Source organism: Haliotis asinina, chromosome 1 (assembly GCF_037392515.1).
Source record: "Haliotis asinina isolate JCU_RB_2024 chromosome 1, JCU_Hal_asi_v2, whole genome shotgun sequence".
Classification (NCBI taxonomy): domain Eukaryota; kingdom Metazoa; phylum Mollusca; class Gastropoda; order Lepetellida; family Haliotidae; genus Haliotis; species Haliotis asinina.
Window position 1 is genome coordinate 52,796,140 of NC_090280.1, and position 21,380 is coordinate 52,817,519.

The window sequence follows — 21,380 nt, forward strand, 5'->3', positions numbered from 1 at the left end:
TTGGCTACCTATTACAGTGACCTCTCAACCGCACACAGGAATTCCATTATATTGCACATTCGAATACCTCTGAGAACGCAAAAATGTAGGGTGACATTTACCGTGACAAAGAGCCTTTGGTGACGAAGGTTGGTAGTTTTGATTGTGCTCCCTATGGTAAGCAAAACAAACGAAACTACTTCTTCAAGCATGTCCATAAGGATTCACCGTTAAAACAGTGACGATGTCATGTATCATCAGTCGCACAATAACATGCAAGGTTCATTGTCAGCATCAGCAGTGGGAAACTAGGTTCGCCAGCATCAAAAGCAGCAATAGGATTTTCATATTCTGCCGAAAAGCAGGCAAAAGCAGAACTTGAAGCCAAAGAGTAAACACTGATAAGAAGCCGCATGCAAGTTTCCCCATTTAATGTTCATACGAAATCTCTTCCGAATAAGGACTAGGTTTTACTGTACTGTTTCATGAGCATGTGTTCGATAACCGCAATTAGTGAATGAGTTTAGTTTTACGCCGCTTTTAGCAACATTAGAGCAATATCACGAGAGGACACCAGAAATGTTCTTCACACATTGTGCCCACGTGGGAAATTGAACCCAGGTCTTCGGCTTTACCCATTGGGTTACCCTACCCCGTCAACTCTCCAAGGAGATATCGTTTTGACAATAGGTTTCGTCCAATGTCCTGACGTCATAAACTACATCTCCAAGGAGATATCGTTTTGACAATAGGTTTTGTCCAATGTCCTGACGCCATAAATTACATGGCTCACAATGCTATGACGTCAATGAAGTGGCAATGCTCTGACATCGCTGCACTGCAAGTTTATTGGCAGTACCGTGTTCAGAGATGTTAACGGTTCATTGAAAACTTACGAACAGTGATTTTTTTTATGATAAATAGGATCTCACCCTTGAGACACCCGACTAAAGTAAAAGGTATCCCCGACATGCCTGGATATTTGTAACTTTATCAACTCGTGATGATATGATTGACAGCAATTAACACTTGGGTGCTTGCTTATTCTTGTTCCTTCGTTGAACCGGAAGCTGTCAGGGGGAATGGAGGCGAAGAACGATTTGATATACCACGAATTGCCCTTAAAATGTTGAATGCAATATCACGTCAGTAATTATTTAACATGGAATTGGAAACCTGAGAGCACAACCCAGTGAAAACAATTATGTATACCTTTGACGGTGGTGGTATTCTATTTTGACATGGAAAACATTTTTCGAATCGAAGCCAGGAAAGAACGTTGCCAACCTTTGCTCGCTTCGCGCGCATATGAGAAGACTGGGGATATTCTCTATGCCACGCAGTCCCGTATTTGCGCTGCAATTTGCCTGTGTGTCGTGCACATATACGAAGACTGGTCATTATCTTTATGCTGCGCAATCTCATATTTGCGCTGCAGTTTGCGGGTGATCGCAATAACGAATTTGAAATCCATCTGCAGTCTGGGATAATCGGCTGCTTTTTGGGGACGCCATATTCGAATGACAGAAGCGCACATAAAATATGTGCACAGTTGATGTCTTTGATACAATGCCATTGGCTGTGATAAACAATTTGTTTCTTGGTTCGGGGACTGAGTCAAACCCTGAACATAACACCCACCGGAAACAGGTGAATTTAACAAGCACCGGCGATAGCGAAGGCAAATCAGAATTCGACAAACTGATGGAACAGCTACAGAAGATATCTAATAAAGTTGACAGTGGTAAAGAAGATCTGTCATTAAGCTTGAACACACTTTATGAAGGCCCCGGTAAGTGACATGTCAAATAAATGTGATAAACGTTCATTGAAGAACAGGATCTCAGAACTCTCTAATAAGCTTGATTATTTGGAAAACCAAAGCCGAAGAAATAATCTCCACATTCATGGAATGAAAAAAAAACTAAACCCAACTAAACATGGAAATACTGTGAGGAAAGACAGTGAGGATATAGCAAGAGAGGTCCTGCGTTAGAATATGAACATTGATGATTCATAGATTATTATTGAGAGGGCTTATTGTGTGAACTTTAGTAAGTCATTCATCATTAAACTTTTGGACTTTAACATGAAAAGTGAGATTCTGAAACAAGGAAAGTTACTGAAGGATACAGGTGTCAGTATCACAGACGACTTTTCTTTTCGAGTTGGTTTCGAGAAATTGAGAGCTCTCATGAATTCGGTCGTCGAGGGCGTCTCAAATCTGATAAATTAATATTCGATGATAGTGATTTTATAACTTGGGATGTGCCAGATGATTAGGCTGTGTCTTCGAAGATCTCAACGACTCACGTCCCATCTAGGGAAATGCCAGGACTCTGAAAGATAGAGTTATCTCCCTTTCATGATGGAATGTACATGGACTAAAATATAATCTGAGCAACTATGACTTCGTTGAATTTTGTTCAAGTGTAAGATCATTGGACTCTTAGAGGTGTTGAGTAACTTTTGTGAAGACTTATTAGCCAAAGTGTTTGACAGATTCACCTTTTATTTGAACGTCAGGGGCTATAACACAAGGGATAACAAGAGGTTGAGTCATAGCTTTAGTACATAACTCTGTTAGAGAATGTGTAAAAGTTGCTGTCAATATATATATCGACTGTATTTATCTCGTATTGGATTCAACATTCTTTTGTCTGAAAAGAAATGATATACTCGGTTTTTTTTACATACATCCTGAAACTTCATCAGTAGTGAGTGATCATCGGAATTTAAAAGGTATTGGACACATTGAGAGTGATCTATTACTACTGAAATCGCGTTATATCGAGACTGACATCATCCTGTGTGGTGACCTTAATGCCACTTTAATGGACGTCTATCCGATCACGTGTTTTCAGATAATACAGACTCAATCCCAAAATTAAATGACATCAGTGACATTGTTGGTACCTTTCATTTCTAGAAATATAGAAATACATTCAGGCAGCTGTGTCATCATAACAGGAAGAATATGATACACAAATTACAAGTGATATTTTTTTTTATTGTTTTAACCACAAAAATGTCCAGGCTTTTTGGTCACATATGGCATATTTCAGTAGCTCTTAAGTCACTCTTGATAATAGTATTGAAGGTTCAGCTGGAGTACTTTAGAGACGATATTCACGATATAGTTATTGATGATGATTTCCTTAGCACTGCTAAAGAGCAGATTCCTGTATGCAGTGATTTATCTAACGTTTGTGACATGTGTAACGGCAATGGTGAGAACACTATATTAGATGGAAGAATAAGTTCTGAGGAAGATGACCTTGCTCTTAGTAGCCTCAAAACCAGCTAGAGTCCGGGTCCTGAAGCTATTCCTCCTGAAATGCTAAGATGTAATAAGAACATTCTTCAGCCATATTTATGTACTCTCTTCAATTGTATTTTCCAGAACAATGGTCACGTAGTATGATATTTCCTTTTCGTAAGAAAGGTGATGTTCAGGATGTAAACAGTATTCGGAGGGATCTCACTTATGGATATACTTTGCAAGGTTTTTACCTCTATTTTATATAACCGTCTAATACAATTTCTTGAATTTTCTCCAAAAATGGGCTCCTGTACCCTCGAGGTTTGTGTAAGTTCCTCGAGCCCTCGCCATTTTGCAGACGACACAAGGTAAACAGATTTAGAGTTTACTCCCTTAGACCTCCCTTTCATTGATTTTCAGTCGCAAAACATCGGTAATTCCGATGCTTCATGCGTGATTCAATGTTACTCGAGACAAAGAAGTACTACCATGAAGCACCAGAAGCGTTCCGGATTCCCAGCGGTGTACATTGAAAATAGCACATCGCCTGTAACTGGGGTACATTGAGAATAATAGAATAGCGCTTAACCAATCAGCAAGCGACATTCATGTGTGAGGTAGGTACATAACTAATGGTTGCAGCAATTACAATTTCCTCGTGTAAAGACTGAAACAACTCGGCCAAATCACCTGCTATGGCGTATAGACTACAGTGCGAACAGGCATTCCCCAGACAAAGGGACGCAACTCAGCACAGCAAATGCACTGTCCCAGTAACAGACCTTTTTTCAGGTTCGTGACCTGCACAAGCAGACATGATAAGAGCAGGTCAGGTTGACTGAAATAGCTCCCCTCGTGCATCTAGGCTCAGTGTCTTCTGTACTGAATCTGCTCCACCAGAATCAAGATTCATGGAGTCCACACGGACAGTGTACATTTCTTAAAGCGGTACTTTGTACAGTCTAGCTGCAAAGTCACGCGTGGCGTACAAGGTCGCATGTTGAAAAACGCCAGTTACTAGCTTTGAATGCACGTCCTGGTCAAAATGGAAGGTCAAGGGTAAGTACTTGTTACTCTCATTCCTCACAGAAAGGGCAAGAAGGCAACAGCGTATTGTTCACTATTTATTATGGGTATGTAATCGTAAGTAATCGGTAAATTAACCTTTGACGGAAACCCGAAATGCGATTATCACTGAAGTAGTTTTATTAAATGGACATTATTGCGCCCCTTGAGGGGACTAGAATTCACGAAGTCGAGAGGCAGGTTCAACATATATTGATCTTTGTTTTTTATTGTCACCTTTGTACGTAGCACCAAGCAGTTTTCTCACTCAAGTGTTTTTCATCCGTCATTAAAACTGCGTTAAATCAAACCAAACAAGTGATTCTTCATAGAACTCCCGAGATTCTGGACTACCGAAATGCAAATGGTCATGGGTGGACCTTCTACAAAAATGACGGTCTTCTCCGGCCGATTGACACTACCCCTGAAGCTGATATGGAAATGATCAGAAAAGTTCAGAAACTGGAACTGAGGGCCGATGACGTCTTAATTGCGGCTTATCCCAAATGTGGTAAGAACGGTAATTTAAACTTACCCGAAAAAAGCTGGAACAGTATACTGCATGAAGGAATAATCTATGTCGCGATTAAATGATTTTGATATCTGCAGGAAGCACATGCATATGGTTCCGTAAGATGGAAAACGACCACACATCAAGCAACGAACACATAAAACATAACTCTACTTTGTGAACTGTGTGCTGTCTAGATCATAGTGACAAAAAAAACCCAAAACAAATACCGTTCAATCAGGCGCAAACCCCAGTTAACTCGCCCATTCAGATCACGCTTTCTATTCCGATCCCTTCAGGTACCCATTGGTTGTGGGAAATCGTCACCATGCTCAGGGCCGGTAACTCTGAGTACAACAAGAAGGCTAAGGAAATCGCCATGTTGGGAATGCCGCAGACTGAGCGGGCTGATGAACTCCCTTCCCCGAGAGTTCTGAACTCACATCTAAATTTCCGCCACCTTCCGGAAAAGCTGGTGGAAAAGAAAATAAAAACAATCTTCATCATGCGAAATCCAAAAGATGTCAGCGTATCCCTTTATAACCATCTTAAAGGAATGAAACTGAGTAGCAAGTTTGACGGGACGTATTCCGAACTTCTGGATCTGTTTCTGGAAGGAAAAGGTGAGTGATGCTTTTAAGTCATGCCAAGCGCCTTGGCTGTAACAGAGTAACAGAGTCGGACAACATAAATGCCTGTCACCGTATACTAGTATTTACACGTTTATATTAATCAGAAGACATAGTTCTATAGGTAATGAACATTTTACAAACACCAGATATAATACCTTAAGTGTCCTTGTCTTTAACTGTTAAACCTGATACAGTTGTTTCGCCTAAGGCGTTATAAATTTCCTTGTGACAGTGGGTTTGACACCCGGCCATGCTTATGGGCTTGCACCATACCTGTTCTCTTGGGTTTCAACAAGGTGGAAACATCTGGGACCTGTATTACTTCGGACATGGACAAAGTACTGTGACAGTGTGTCCCAGTGCACCGAACAGTGTATGGGTACCTTGTAAGGATGAGGAAGCCAGACGAACTCGGTGCACCTTGTAGGTTGCAAGAGTTGTATGATAAACAGGCAGTTGAGAATGACAACATGATATGCCGTTGTGATGGACATCCAATGACCTTAGGAAAAGAAAGTGCCTTTGAGCAGTTGGCGCTATGCAAATGTTTAGTATGATAATCAAAATATAATTACCTGACCGAAAATATGCTCAAAGAACGCCAAAGTGTAGAATTACAACTGACCCCTGGGAGTGAATAACTGTTGGGAGATGACAACAGACAACTTCATCACGCTGAAAAGAGAGATTAGATGATCAAGGAATATAAACATCTCTATTGAGGTGCTCATCGTACTCTCTATCCGCATCTCGGTAAGAAGCTAGCCAGATGTAGGTTTACCGAAGATAGTACTATTGGTGCTTGGGTCAAGATAGACCTTCTATCGCCTTCCGAAACAATCGAAAACAAATATTTGCTCACGCCGTCAAGTGCTGCTGTCTTCATGAAGGTTTATATGCTCTGGCGTCCATATGCTGCATGTTATGTTCTGTGTTCTGATGTGTTAAAATTTGGTTATAGGCAAATGAGGTCCTGTGTCTGTTGGTTTTAACCCCGCCTGAATATGGGGGTGGAACGCTCTGCTGGAACCTACTGCGCTGCCAGAATGTTTGGTTCAAAAGCGCAGAGGTGATGGTGATGATCAACGTGGGTTGATCGTTCTGGTCAGCCGCTGAGTGAATTTTGGTTCAAATGTTTTGACAATTTGCTTCGTAAATGTTCAGTGGTGTTGGGAAGTCGAACTGAAAGTGTAACTGAATGACTGAATACTCTGGCATATTGCTTCCTGAACGTAGGACCATAAGTGGTGCAATTGAGATGAACTGTCCTGAGATGGGATCTACCACGTACATGCTTTTTCCTGAATGTGGATTGGAAGGACTTGATATTATGTTGTTACAGTATGGGTTTAAATACTCTGACCTACATTTTACTGAATGGTTTCAATTTTCTGACAGTGCTAATGTATAAATGTATGTTCACGTGCCCTTATGCACTTCTGTGTGAATATATATTCAGATGCTATGAAGCGTTGCTGTATGAATGTATGTTCAAATGCACTGAAATGCTACAGCTGAATGTAGGTTCACATGCCCTGAAGTGCTGCTGTATAAGCATAGGTTCAGATGCCCCGAAGTGCTACGGTATGAAAGTAGGGTCAGGTGTCCTGAAGTGCTACTGTGTGAAAGCAGGTTCAGGTGTCTTGAAGTGCTGGTGTGTGAATGTTGGTTCAGGTGTCCTGAAGTGCTATTGTGTGAAAGTAGGGTCAGGTGTCCTGAAGTGCTACTGTGTGAAAGCAGGTTCAGGTGTCTTGAAGTGCTGGTGTGTGAATGTTGGTTCGGGTGTCCTGAAGTGCTATTGTGTGAAAGTAGGTTCAGGTGTCCTGAAGTTCTACTGTGTGAAAGTAGGTTCAGGTGCCCTGAAGTGCTGCTGTGTGAATGTTGGTTCAGGTGTCCTGAAGTGCTGCTGTGTGAACGTTGGATCAGGTGTCCTGACGTGCTGCTGTGTGAACGTATGTTCCGATGCCCTGCAGTACTCTGTGAAACTCCTGAAATGCCCAGTCATCCCACAGGACTGACAACTGAAAAATGTTCCTGGTCTTGTTAACGTGCATCCAACCGTTTATTTAAAAACTGAGGTAAGGTGTTAAAACAATGTAACTAATGAATTGATGTTTGATTGTTACATACAAACAGAAAAAAAACGAAAAACAAAACAAACACTGTTCATTAACTGAAAGCATTCTCTAGACCAATCGCATTTAGTGTTACATGAATGGGTAGTCCGATCTGTGGAAGTTTGATTTATCATGAACTAAACATGATATAGCTACCACATTTGTAAGTTATTTTGGAAATACCTCCCGTGGTCAATGACATGGTCAAAGGTATAGCCTTGGAAAATGTATTGGCCCACATGGCTCGTAATAAAATAAAGCTGTAAGCCTGCCATGTAACTAGGAAGCAGTGGGGAGCCGGGCAGACGCCTTTTCATACTCTGCCCCCAGTGCTACTGCTAAATGTAGGTTCAGATGCCCTGAGGTGCCACTGTGTGAATGTATGTTCTGATGGCCTAAAGTGCTGCTCTGTGAAAGTAGGCTCAGATGCCCTGAGGTGCCACTGTGTAAATGTATGTTCTGATGGCCTGAAGTGCTGCACTGTGAATGTAGGTTGAGATGGCTTGAGATGTTACTGTGTGAATGTTGGATCGGTGCGTCTGATCTGATTCGGTGCGTCTGAGTAAACATTTATATATACTATATATGTTATACAAAATTCTTACAATGTTTCAGTGGGCTGCGGTGATTATGTCGAGTACGTGAAGGACTGGCTGCAAGTGAAACAGGACAACCCGGACTTGCCAATGTTAACACTGTTTTATGAAAACCTGAAAAAGGTTTGTAGACCTAGAAGCCATACGAGATAGCCTTAATGGTTTGTTGGGTACAAGGTTTGAAGAGTAGAATGTAAAACCAGTAGTCGTTCATAATAATTCATGGCGTTCAGTTGAATACTTTAAATATAGTCGAAATTCACATATTACTGCGTCATGTGCATGCGATCTTTGGAGATGCTCGTCGATATGATGCGTGTGATATTGCCTATAACACCCAAATCAAGTGCATCAACATCGATTACCTTGATCATTTTAAACACAATGAAACATGAGTGCACATTTCTGTTTGTCTGCCCGTTGTAATGTGCAGCTTGGTCCACGTAAAGGGGGATTCTTTTGTTAGTTGGTAATCTGGAAATGTTTGGAATGTACATCATTATATCATTATATATCCCGATGACAACCCTCATTTGGTTGATTTTAGGATCCTATTAAAAATATCAGAACCGTTGCTGAGTTCCTTGGCTTGTGTGTCAGTGACGAACTATGTGAGCAAATAGCAGAAGCGTGCAGCTTTAAGAAGCTGAGGGCTGCAAACACTGAGGTCAAGGAGCACAACAGAAAGCAATCTGAGGTCTGGAAGGAAGGTCACCAAGGACCGTATAGAAAAGGCGAGTTTAGAATTTGGTCATTGTTTTCTTTGTGTCCTTCGTACATTAAATCGTGTTGGCCTACATATTAATGTTATTACTTATTGTGAGTCACACCAGTAGTAGAACATCTATAGCAATTTAAGGATCCAGTCATGCATGTCTTAATTACTTGTTCCTGAGTACATATGAATGCATAGATCAAACTGATTTTCAGTAGAGTTTTAGCACAAAATAAAAATAAATCTGAGGGAACCCCAGACGCAATGTTCTCACGAAGGGTTGTGACACAAATGGCAGAATTGCTTTTGTATCACTTGAGGAAATACGCAAGACGTACTTACTGAGCTGTCCACGTCTTTCTTACATTTCATCTTTGAACTTAACAAACTTATATATGTGCTGTTTCAGGTGAAGTTGGAGATTGGAAGAACTGGATGACAGTTGCCCAAAACGAACAATTTGATGACGTCATCGGGCGTCGATTTGAAAAAACGGGCATTGTATTCACGTATGAATAACGGGTTATATGGTGATCATGGGGTTGTAGACACTAAACACAAATATTATCCAGGATATATCTATGGACTTTATATCTATCTTTATGTTGTATGTTTGTGCCAAACCTCCAAGTTTAACCTGCGACCCTTCCATATCATGGTAGTGACACTGAAATCGAGGTAAACGTAGGACGAATCAATCAATTATGAAGATTTATGAGTTATTGTGTTATCCGACTTATATACCATTCACTTGTCAAAACAGTCACAACTGAAAAGGCAGAGGTGATCTACAAGGGACATGTATAATCTGTTGGAGTCTCACTGGAAAAGGCAGAGGTGATCTACAAGGGACATGGATAATCTGTTAGAGTCTCATTGGAAAAGGCAGAGGTAATCTACAAGGGACATGGATAATCTGTTAGAGTCTCCCTGGAAAAGGCAGAGGTGAAGTAGTATAGGGAATGACAGTCCGAAAACACTTTTCAAAAACCCCTCTAAAAAGCCTCATTTACTAAATGAGGCTTTGGTGGGACCATTAGCTCTTGCTATTATTGCCCCTACTACAAAGCCACGCCATCACGTTTACCGTGACTTGGCAGGCGGTAACACTGTGCCGTACGGTACGATCAATAATTCTTCTCTTACAAACCCCCTACCCGGCCCACCCCTCAAGTAGTATAAGTTAGGTTCGTCGGCTTTCATATCCACTTTATCTATGTTGTAAGTTTTGACCGACCATATAGGATCGGTGGCTCGCTTACGGTTATCACCCTCGTGTTCCCCAGGCTGGTACAGATACCTCACTAGGGCCCTATCCGGTATCTGTTTCTCCTTCCCACGCAATGGAGCGGCCGACTCTGCAACTATTGATTTTAGTTTGATAGCGTCTGCCGGTTTCTTACCAGTGAGCCGGGTTACTTCATGGTTGATTGCCGACACCACCTCGGGTAACCTCGCTACCCATTCGGTCGATCGTTTTCCAGTGGTTGTCATTTCCCTAGCATACTGATAGCCGAACAAGCGCTCAGCCAAAGTCCTATTAAATCTCTCAACTATGGCTTGGCTGCGATGGGCTCCGGCCGTGCCACGTCTGACCTTTGTATCGTGTTTGGCTAGCAGTTGTGAAACGGCACCCATGAACTCCCGTCCGGGATCAACTTGCAGCTCTGTTGGCCAAGTCAGCGGGCTGCGTTTGTATATGCGTTCTAATCCTTTGGCTACTTTGGCTGAATCTTTCGTGGTCAAGGGTTCGGCTTCCTTGTAACGACTGGCTACGTCCACTACGGTTAAGGCATACTTGTACCTCTTATCATGAGGTAGGAACAGTAGGTCTGCCTGGTGAATGCTATTAGGTATGTTAATTCCGAAACTCCTTCTAGGTACGTAGCGTGGCGCCGGCAAATAGATCTGCCACAGGGCTTGTTTTTCAAGCCACGCTTTGGCTTTCTCTGGTGATACTCGTGCCATTTTAGATAGCTTATCTACTGCGCTAGCTCCTTTCCAATATCCACGCGGGCTGTAATAAATAGCCTCAAATTTTTTCATGTCCATACGCGTATGTGTTTATACCATCAATAGCTATCCAACGTTTCGTGTCCATAGGCGATAGGGACGTCTTGTTTATAGTCAGTCCGTATATCTTATGTCCATCACTTCTAAGTGTGTTCATTTTATGTCTAAAGGTACGGGTCTTGAACAGGGCCTCCTTGAATCTGGCGTGTTTGATGTGTTGTTTCACCACATACTTCTTAACCCCTTTAGCTTTTCGGATCTCACTATTGTCGGCTTTCAATATGGAGTACATCTTAGGTCTCAAACCTATGTACTCAGCTATTGGCGTGCCAGCACACTCGTCCTTCATCTTACCTAGGACCTTTTTATTTACCGTGCTGTGCATGGTATGGGTCTTAGGATAGTCGCTGGTGTCGTATAAATCGATGTGTTTTTTCATATCCTCGTATACATCCTCGGTTCGAATCTCCATCAGCAGGGAATCCGTGTCAGTGTACAGCACTTCGCACCTGTCGCCGTACTGTTTCTTGAGCTCGTTGTAGTAAAAGTCGTACATCAGGTGTTTGGATAAATCGAGGATACTCATCCCAACGTAAACAGGTCGGTTGAATTTTATGTGGTTTTTCTTCATATGTATGGCAACTAGGTCGTCTGTGAATATTTTATTACGGTTGAATGCCGGACTGGCTATCAATTTCCTGAGCTTGTCTTCCTCACTAGATCTAACCAGTTTCACGGTTACGCGTTTCCTCAGGTTTTCCATAGTCTTACCAAACACCGAGTTGTTCATGAGCTTGTAGAGATTTTTCTCAAAATCACTGGTGGCTTTTTTTCGTAGGTCTGTGTTCATTCTGATGTAGGGCTCCATCCATGGGCTCTGGTCGAACATGAGCACCCTGTGTATTTTGGTCAGCCTCATACCCAATGACAGGTACAGCTGTAGGTTGCGATAGTGAACGATGTACTTGGTCTTATTCATTAAGTTAGGCACGAGTTTCTCAACGTCTGCCACACGACCACCTGACAAGTTATGTTGGTACTCAGACATCCAGTCTGTGTTAACCTTCATACGTTCGGGTGCAAGGGGATAGCTGTTGTGCGATGTGTGTAATTCCTTGGGATACTCTAAGTCAACTTCGAGGATATACCCTTTGTTCGAATCTGGTGCAATACTCATAATATCAATGTTTGGTACCCATTCGAATCCTCCTGTAGGTAGATACTGGCTCATGGCCCAGCCGTACAGGTTATTTGCGTCGAGGTAGAGAATGTGATTGGTTGGTTTGTTAGGATCGTAACCTTTCATGTATTGATTATTTGCTTTCGCGTATCGTTTGGATACCATGGAAATCCCACCTCGCAAGCCTTTCTCAATGAATAGGTGCATGTCGTAATCTGTGAGCAATTCTAAATTAACTCCTGTTTTTTTAAGCAAGGCGTCCCACGACAGACCTGGGCTGGTGTAATACCATGCGGGGTCGAGTTTATACTGCTTGAAACATGTTTGCCGAAACGTCTCGAACACGTCGGCTAACAGCAGTACATCTGTCCTCAAGTACAGGTCGTGATAATCGCCAAGGTTCTTACAACCAAGTTTATTCCATACGTTAATCGCGTGCGAGTAATCGTCTCGTGAGACGGACGCCTCATTCAGCTTGCTATAAAAGCAGTCGATAGGAGGTAGTCTGGTCTCTGTGAACTTAGCCCAGCTATCCATGTACTCATATGGGTATACGCCCTTCCTCATGAGCAGGTGTCTAGTCTCGGCGTCTGTGTATCGATCGGTGATAGGGAAGGTATTGTTGGCCTTGACCAGACTGTCGAGTGACGACAGGAGGAATTGAAACGAGTCAATGAACCTAAGTCCGTTTAAGCTGAAGGAGATGTATCTCTCCATGTTGTTGGGAATGCATGATATATTACCATCGATTTTCGCGATGGCCTGCATGATCAAGTGAGAGTCGTATCCTCTCAAGTTGTGAAAGACAACGGGGATGTTTATTGTCTTAGGGTTGATTTTAAGCTTGAGGTTGCACGCGTTGTGAGCGGCACCTCTATACTTACCAGTTATGTGGCAGTGATCTCTCACCGAATCACCGTTAAGTGGCGAGTCGCACACGTGACAGTTAGTGCTACTGGCGTGAGCTATCTTGTCGGCTCTGGTCATACGCATGGGAGCGATTCTATACAATGCATTCCTAATAATTTTTTCTTCCTCCTGCAAGCACTTTAGAAACCTTTCAGCCGCGTCAGGACCCCTATACACTACCGGAGCTTTCGTTTCCCCGTCACAACGGACGACAATGTATCCAAACGAACAGGCTTTATGCTCTTGTGTTTTGTGTGTGAAACTCCCACTAGTGGATGATTCCCCTACAATTAAGGCTTCGAAGTCGGCGTATATAATATAAGGCACAGACATTTGGTTCTTGTGATTGTCGAATTTTAGGATATTTTCACCTTCCTTAGGCATGTCGACTCGTATGGCCGTCTGCCCAACACCTTGGCAATCCTCCAGGTGGGATTCTAATAAATCGGCCCGACTGAAACAGTGTAGGCATCGTACACAAAAATGTTTTTCCCCATCGTGTTTCGACTGGTCGTGTAACAACCGGCTGAGATGTTTTATCCACGTGTAGTGATACTTTTCACCTTTTTGAATCATGAATAAATTAATAACTTGACAATCCTTCACCGGGCTGACCCTGTGTATTATTGTTGTATTACCTTCGTGACCAAAAACATTTATAGCCAGATTATTCTGTTTTTCTACTTTAGTAATCTGGGTTATTGGGGTTGGTTCATCTATACTATCCCAATTGAGCCCATCATCCTGTGGATAATTAGAAGGCCTGTTCGGATTAGTGGCAGCTGGAAATATGGCTGACCTGAGAGATAACCTCAGGCAATCGTTTCCTCTATTCTTAACGTTTACTATGGCTTGTTTGTTCTTATAGTAGGGAGGCAAGTCTAGGTATGACCCACCTCTGAACGGCACGTATTTAGCTATGTCTAGATAGACGTTATCGATTTTATCTACAGCCCACCCGGACCCCATGTGTGTGTAGCGTTCTAGGTATTCTCGTATCTGCTGAAAACTATTATCGATTGATGCGTCAATGGTCTCTGCATGTGTGACGACCTCTTGTTTACCTCGGAAGTAAGGTTGAATATACTCAGTGGTACTCCCAACCTGCTTATCGAGTGACATTTTCACTGTGATCTGAAACTTGATACTTCCTAGATTATTTAGTTCCTGGTTGACCTTATCAGCTATCAGAGGTTTAATATCTGTAATGTCTATGTTTCTATCAATGTGCATGCGCCAACCTCTCAAATAATTGCCTACGGTGTGCTCAGTGCGCACAAACTGTAGGTCAATAGCTCTATTCTGTCGTAATAATTCTACAAGCTGTGGTTTTCTCATACGAGAATACCCACCTAAACCCAAATCGTGTGCCTCGGCTTTCAGTTGTTTTACAGTTGGACGTGCTACTGGGGCATGTGATAACAATGTGGTTAACCCGGCTTTCCCCAGTTTTGAATAACCCGTGTATCCAAGCTGTTTCGCTTGAGTTTTTAACTGTTTTACCGTAGGAGGGACTTCTAAACCTAGTAATCTCAACAATGCTGGCTTCCGCATTCTAGAATACCCGATAACACCTCTCTGTTTTGCGACCCTCTTGAGCTCGCGCACAGTAGTCATTGTGTTTACACCTAAGAGAACTAATGTCTAATTGGTTCACAGTAAGGGGAGGTAACTCCTCCACTCTTGATAAAAAATATTTTATTTCTTGTAATCACTTATTAACCAAACTCGGTTTGTTGGCCACAATTCTCGTAAGTCTTCCAACAGCTTGTGTGAATCTATGTAGGCATCGATCAGTGTTTGGTTATTTGATAACAATTCGATTAACCCGGCTCTCCCCAGGTTTGAATAACGCCGGCATCCAAGCTGTTTTGCTATAGCTTTTAATTGTTTTACCGTAAGATAGGCTTCCATATTCAAGAATGTATAGTAGACATGTTTACACCTAAGAGAACCAATCTCTAATTGGATTTTATCTTGAGCAGTCGCCTACGTTCTTTTATGTAGTCTTTTTTATTCTCGTATATGAGTTGATGTCTGACTACGTTCGCTCCGTGAGCTTTACATAAACAGTAGTGCCCTTTAACCCCGATACCACACACAGAACACGTGTAGTTAGGACTTCCCATATGGAAACAACAGAACCCCTGATTCCTGCATTTCCTACCACAGGCCTCGGTCTTCCCCATAAGTATATATTCGCATCGGTATGGAGCGGGTCTCATGTTTACTTATATAGGTATTTTAGTTTAATTGCTTAGCAACCAACGCAGTAGCTGCTATACCCAACACTATGAAGCCCAGTTCACGATTCATTTGTCCCTTGGATGGTGTGTAGTACTGAGCGAGTGTGGGTTCATTGAGCGCTTCCAATCGTTTACCAGTTAGTAGGTAGTATTCTTTCATTGCTTCATCGACATCGTTGAATGTTTGAACGGCATGGTTTTCACGCTGGAGTTGTTCGTTAATAAAATCAATCCTCTGGAGGCGTTTTTTAGCGTACTCGGCCTGTGCTCTTTGTAATTTCTCAGTAGCGAGATCGTGTCGCTTCCTTTCTTCCTGTATTTCAGCCGCGTGATCATCTCGTAGTTTCGAGAAGAGGAAATTACTCCCGGAAAATGCCAGGGCATTCACTAACGCCCCACCGACCATCATAGCTATCGTGGCCATCCCTATATTTATTTCATTATATTATCAGGTATTATTCCTTGTTTTACTAGGATGTCTTTTGTGGCCATCGCCATACCAAGGTTCATTATGAGCATACCCATATCCTGCAGGTTGAAATCTAGCTTGATAGTTGGTTGTTTAAGCACCATTTTAGTCAACCGAGCGTACCCTACTGCTAAACTGGCTACCACTGTGGCGTGGTATGCGTCGTTGACGAACGTTTTCCCCTCAGACATTATGTATATGATATAAAATATTTTAAATTATAACATGATATGCGGGTCGACGGTGGGGGTACCCCCCACACCCCCAACAGTGGGGGTTACCACCTCAGGTACCACCTCACGGTGAGGGTTTCCCTCACGTGTATATAACCACGAGATAGCCAAGGCAGCAGTTACACCTACAGCCAACAACAGTCGGGTTGGGTTGGTCACTTTATGTTGGTTACACCACCGTTTTTTACCAGCAGCTACTCTCTTAGGATTCTTCTGTCTGGTTACTGTTGGAGGTACCTCCACTGAAGGGGTCACTGTTGGGGGTGGGGTCTCCTCCATCACTGTTGGGGGTACCTCCACTGGGGTTTCCTGTGCAGCATCCATCTATACTATTATTATTATTCTTTCTCTCAAATTGGCAATGTTTTGCCGTGATAATCGCCGCCGTCACTGGAGCCAACAACATACCATATTTGTGGTACAGCCCGCAGCTGATAGAGCTTACGGCGTGTTCGATAAAAGGGTCTTTCTCGAGGTCTTCCCACAGGTAAAGTCGGCGCTCTGGTGGAATGGGAAGGAATTGTGATACAATACCGGTGTATATCTGGGTCATAGCCGATCCTATTGTCTTTGTCATTTCTGCTCCGAGTCGGGACTCGTATCTAGCGTACAGCTTATCGATTTCTTCGGCTGACATTTTGTTGATTTTATCTGGAGTGTAGTCTCCAAAGTAATGTTTGGCTTTGCCGCCAACAACCAACGCCACCAGTTTCTCTCGCTTGTCATCAGTGGGGCCTGCGGGCGACAATTGTTCGAGCAATTCCTCACACTCCATCTTATAATATAACAAGTAAGATTTAGTTTTAACTATATAATACCCGATGCAGACAAAACACAGAGAAATGAAAGTTAAGTTGCACACGATAAATACTTCAAATATCATAGCTATGCTTAGCATTTGCTTAGCTTTGCTTAGCTTTGCTTAGCTTTTGCTTAGCTTTTACTTAGCAAACTATATATGCTACTGGTTGGTCGGTTTTTAGAACGAGCTTAGCGTGTTTAGTTTCAGCGAGCTGTTTCTTCACCCGTTCCCGTTCTAATTTACTCATCACATCGTTCTCTCTCAAACACTCCTCGAACGAATCCCTGTCCTTGCAGTGAAATAAGGCCACCCATCGCGTCTGCTCCCTGAGGTCTTTCAACACCGAGTTGAACTTCTGCGTTAGCACCCAGACGCTGTGATTTGCATGCCGGCCGGAGAAGGCCAGGTACGATAGCATGTCTCTCTTTTTTGTTATCTCGCGATTAGCGCTGCAGTCGTCCAGTATAAACAGCGTCGGTTCCCCTTTAAATTTCTCGTGAAGAGCTTTCAACCAGTCCTGCAGGCGTGTTCCAGGGTCGATTTTGTGTACGTCCGGGTCCGTCATTACCCAAGGTCGCGCGTACGTTTTATTCATGCTCAGAGTAGGGCACATGATAACAATGTTATCGAACACATCCTTGTAGTAACCCTCCAACATATCCAACACGAAAACTGTCTTCCCACAGCCAGTCTGCCCGCATATGATAGCGCAGTGTGGGTCAGTGGGGAGGGGGAGACCCCCACACCCCCCAGAGGTTGGTAGTTTATTGGGGGGGTACCCCCCACTAGTAGATGGCTTGCACGAATCTCCCATTGTCTATATTAAGTTGCGCGTCCATAATAACGTACAGATATAATTTCAACTTACCAGCGGTTTGAGCCTTCTTAGTAATCTGGATGGTTATCCCTTCGCTGCCGTTATCTATACGGCGCCCGCTACCGTGCAGTTTATCATCATCCGTGGATCGCATGTCCAACCATAGGGCATACTTGGTGGTCAGGTATTCACCGATCTGCACGGAGCCGAGGTCCAGGTCCTTTGTTATGTAATCCCCCACTGGTAGCTTTTTTATCTCATCCCACTGCTGGTGTGGTCTCATACCATGACTGAACAGCTGGTTGGGCACGCCCTCGATGGTCACTTCCACCTTTTCAATCTCGGGGTTGAAAAACTTCTCGCTGTCCCTCCGGAATGGATCATAATCCTCCACGGGGACGACCAGGATACCTTTCATCGATCGCGCCGGCACGTTCAGGTTGATATTCCACACAGTGTCGCTCTTATCTCGCACGACTGATCTATGCCTCAGTACGCGATCGTACAGTATAGCCATCTTCCCAGAGTACTGACTTCGAACCTGCCTGGCCAGCTCCGGGCTAGTGACCATGTCGAACTCCAGAGAGATGTTGTCTATGGCATAACTGGCCTCATCACCGTTCGGCGTACGCACTACTTTGCTATAGTCGTTAAACGTGAGCTCGTATTCTAGCCTATCACCCAGCGCGGCCTGGTAAAACGGCGCGTGTCCCGTGAGCAACTCGAAGTCGAGCGGCACGCAGAATCGATTCCCGTATGCTAGAGCGATAGCCTTTTCACCGTCCGATAGCTTGTCTTGCTGGTCTGTCGTGAAGACGTATCCTATGCGCGCCCGGGTTGATTTGCTGATACCCTGGTACACATCATTGACTCGTTCTCTCTCGCTTTTCCAGAGATCCTTGTAGCAGTGAAACACGTCGCTGTCGTCGATGCTCAGCACCTCGTTACCACTGATCTTGACGGTCGTTTTCTTGATGATAGCTCGACCCACGTTCCGCACTAGCTCGCGTTTGTCGTTGTCGGAGGTCAACGTGATATTGAACGCCAGTCGAACAGTGCCTGGTACAATGAGGTCATTCTCACCAAGGTTTGGAAATCTAACCAGCAGAGTTTGATTCTGGTCTATCTTGCTGGGGTTGTTGGTGATGGTCACCGACTGTCGCACGGCTCTGGCACCTAATGGCTCTCTCAATTTTCTGAAAGGATCTAATTTTCTGCCGTACATTGTTATATAAAAGAAATATATTTTTAATACTAATGGATGAAGACATACCTATGGATGATATGTGGGACGATAGTGCCCAGGCATTCGATGATGAGCAGGAGACCTCATTTACTAGTTTGCCATTGAGCCAACAACTTTTAGAAACAACGGTAAATGATTATTACGAAAGTTTAAAAAGTGATAAAAACTACGTTGAACCCCAGGGTCGATACCATAAGGATTTTTTTATTGATACAAAGGGTGTTCTACGTCTTAAGTCTGCCCCAAAGGTTGACCTCTTTAACAAGATCACTAAAAAACCACTGGCCTTGTCAACTCTAGCCAGCCGCAATGGTGGTGCTGAATTTATCCGTGAACATCTAAACATGCGTGATTACGGTGGTGCAATACCTAAGACCGTTAAAGAAGATCTGCAAGCTACCAGATCCCACCTCACCACTATAGATGAAATGACGCCAGAGCGTGCTACAGAAGCCTCGGACAGCATAGAAAAACTGTTGAGCACCTACTGGGACAAACCGTTACCAGGATTTGACTTTCCGGTAAGGGAACTGCGTGGCTTAGATGAAGCCGTGAAACGCGTGCGTGGAGAACTCGTGAACAACATGGGGAAACTGAACGAAATCGACGAGCACATCGCTAGGGAAAAAACCAAACTCACCGAAACTGACGACGATGATATGAAGCGTCGCATCAATGAACGAATACGTGATTTAGAAGACGAGAGACGTACACGATTGGAAGCCGCTTCCTCGAATCGTGAACATCTTCGATCCCAGATCAGTCGCATTCGGGAAACAATCGATAGAATACTGAACGAAGATACAACTTTAGCCAACAGGATTCGGATATTATTCCGGGAGCAAGGGATCACCATCGCCAGCATTCTGACTGCATTGGGTTTAATCATATCAACCCTGGTGGTGTCACTGGTGGGAGGAACCCCTGTGGGGCCTGCCGGCGGCGGTGGAACTCCAGGCGGTGGTGGTGGTGTTAAAGACTGGATCAAAAAACTCGGGGAAGGCCTAGCTAAACTGGCTGGTAAAGCCGCCGAAGCCCTTCCCGGCATACTGGGTAGCATCGTCTCGTGGTTGTTGAGCGCTCTATCTAAAACTGCCATGTGGCTCAGTCAAAACCTGTGGGCAGCCATCGTCGCCGTGGCGGGTCTGGTGTACGTAGCGGCTAAGAAATCTTTAACCAAATAAGTCCTAAAGTTACCCCGCCAACCACTAGGGCTGTTTTATTATCAATATGCTGCTGATAGGTGGTGGAAACCCCCACACCCCCAGGGGGTACCTCCACATGAATTTTAGGCTCCGGAGGTGGCGCCACTATACCCTTTTCACGTGGTGGGATGTGTGGGATATGTGGGGTGTTAATATCGGGGTTGATACCCAATTTTTGGTCCGCCGTGGCTATGACTATTTTGTTGTTATAACCCACCACTTTTTTTATTCTCAGTTGCATATCACTCGGAGCCATGTATAACCCCACACCGAACACGTAATTGACTTTCGATCTGGCGTATTCTAACACGTTTTGGTAACGGTCGATAGCCCTCGGGAGATCAACTGGAGAATTGATAGCATCCTCAACGTTGGAAACGAATTGTGTCTGAGCGTCGTAAGCAGTTCCCTTACCGAGGATGTTAGAACGCGTCATCGACTGCGCACCCAACAGCGCCCACACGTACGTTCGAATCGAGTCGTTCAAGCGTATTGTACCAGCACGAGTGAATCCTTTCGATGTTTTTGAGATCATTTTAGTCCAGGCTGTGGCTGCATCAGGACTGGTTTGCTTTATACAGCTGACATGGATCTTTTCATTCGTTGTGGGGCCTGTAAATGTATGACGGTGTGGGTTGTATGAACCATCTTTAGAACCGGCATAATATTTTCCGGACCTGTAGAAGTACACGAGAACTATACCGAGACCATGGTTCACACCAGGAAGGCGAAAGTCTTTATTCGTTGGAATCTCAAACTCCCCACAAATACGTTCATAAGCGCGTCTATCATAGGGGTTATTCGTCATACTCCACGCTTTATCTTGGGGAAGAGGAGCACTTATTTCCTTCAATATTCGTCTCGTTTGATAATAAATATGAAACAAAATAACCGCCTTACTCAGTTCGTCTATACCGTAGTCTGGTTTCACACCCGAACCTGTCGTCGCACACCACACAGCAAAGTTGAGTTGGTTCTGCCAAAACTGCATTGGGTTTTGATTCCAGTTTACCACCGCCTGCGCGTTATTAACGGACACGACATACTTTTCAAAGATATCAATAAAGGTTGTTTTAAACCCCGTACCATCTGCATTCACCACGATTTTCAAGTGTGCTAAATCCATATTATAATATATAAATTATATAATATAATATGTACATAACACTTCCAGGAATAACGAGCGGTGAGGCCGTTCAGCTGACGCACGCGATCGATAACACGTCAGGTCAACTCGAAGTCGCACTCTGCGATATCACCTACCTACCGCAATGGACTAACATTAATATCAGCAACAATAAGCTGTTCGTCAGTGGAACTCGCAGTCAGATAACTGACGGCTACTACAGCGTGTGCTCTCTAAACGACGAGGTCTTCAAACCC

At 43.7% G+C, this 21,380-nt stretch overlaps 1 protein-coding gene across 1 annotated transcript; it reads left to right on the plus strand.

Annotated features, from left to right (window-relative positions):
- The first annotated feature begins 4,592 nt into the window (after nucleotides 1–4,592).
- Nucleotides 4,593–9,714, plus strand: LOC137293889 (sulfotransferase 1C2-like). Its single transcript, XM_067824677.1, has 5 exons — nucleotides 4,593–4,817; nucleotides 5,117–5,440; nucleotides 8,182–8,285; nucleotides 8,710–8,896; nucleotides 9,287–9,714. Exons 1-5 carry the CDS (start codon nucleotides 4,742–4,744, stop codon nucleotides 9,394–9,396), a joined length of 801 nt encoding a protein of 266 aa, XP_067680778.1. The 5' UTR covers nucleotides 4,593–4,741; the 3' UTR covers nucleotides 9,397–9,714.
- The last annotated feature ends 11,666 nt before the right edge of the window (nucleotides 9,715–21,380 follow it).

Bases quoted from the DNA above. Each gene is read 5' to 3' on its own strand.
- LOC137293889 (XM_067824677.1), top strand. From the start codon at position 4,742: ATGGAAATGATCAGAAAAGTTCAGAAACTGGAACTGAGGGCCGATGAC. The intron at 4,818-5,116 runs GTAAGAACGGTA...CGATCCCTTCAG, and splicing joins TGCGGCTTATCCCAAATGTG to GTACCCATTGGTTGTGGGAA. The intron at 8,897-9,286 runs GCGAGTTTAGAA...GTGCTGTTTCAG, and splicing joins CCAAGGACCGTATAGAAAAG to GTGAAGTTGGAGATTGGAAG.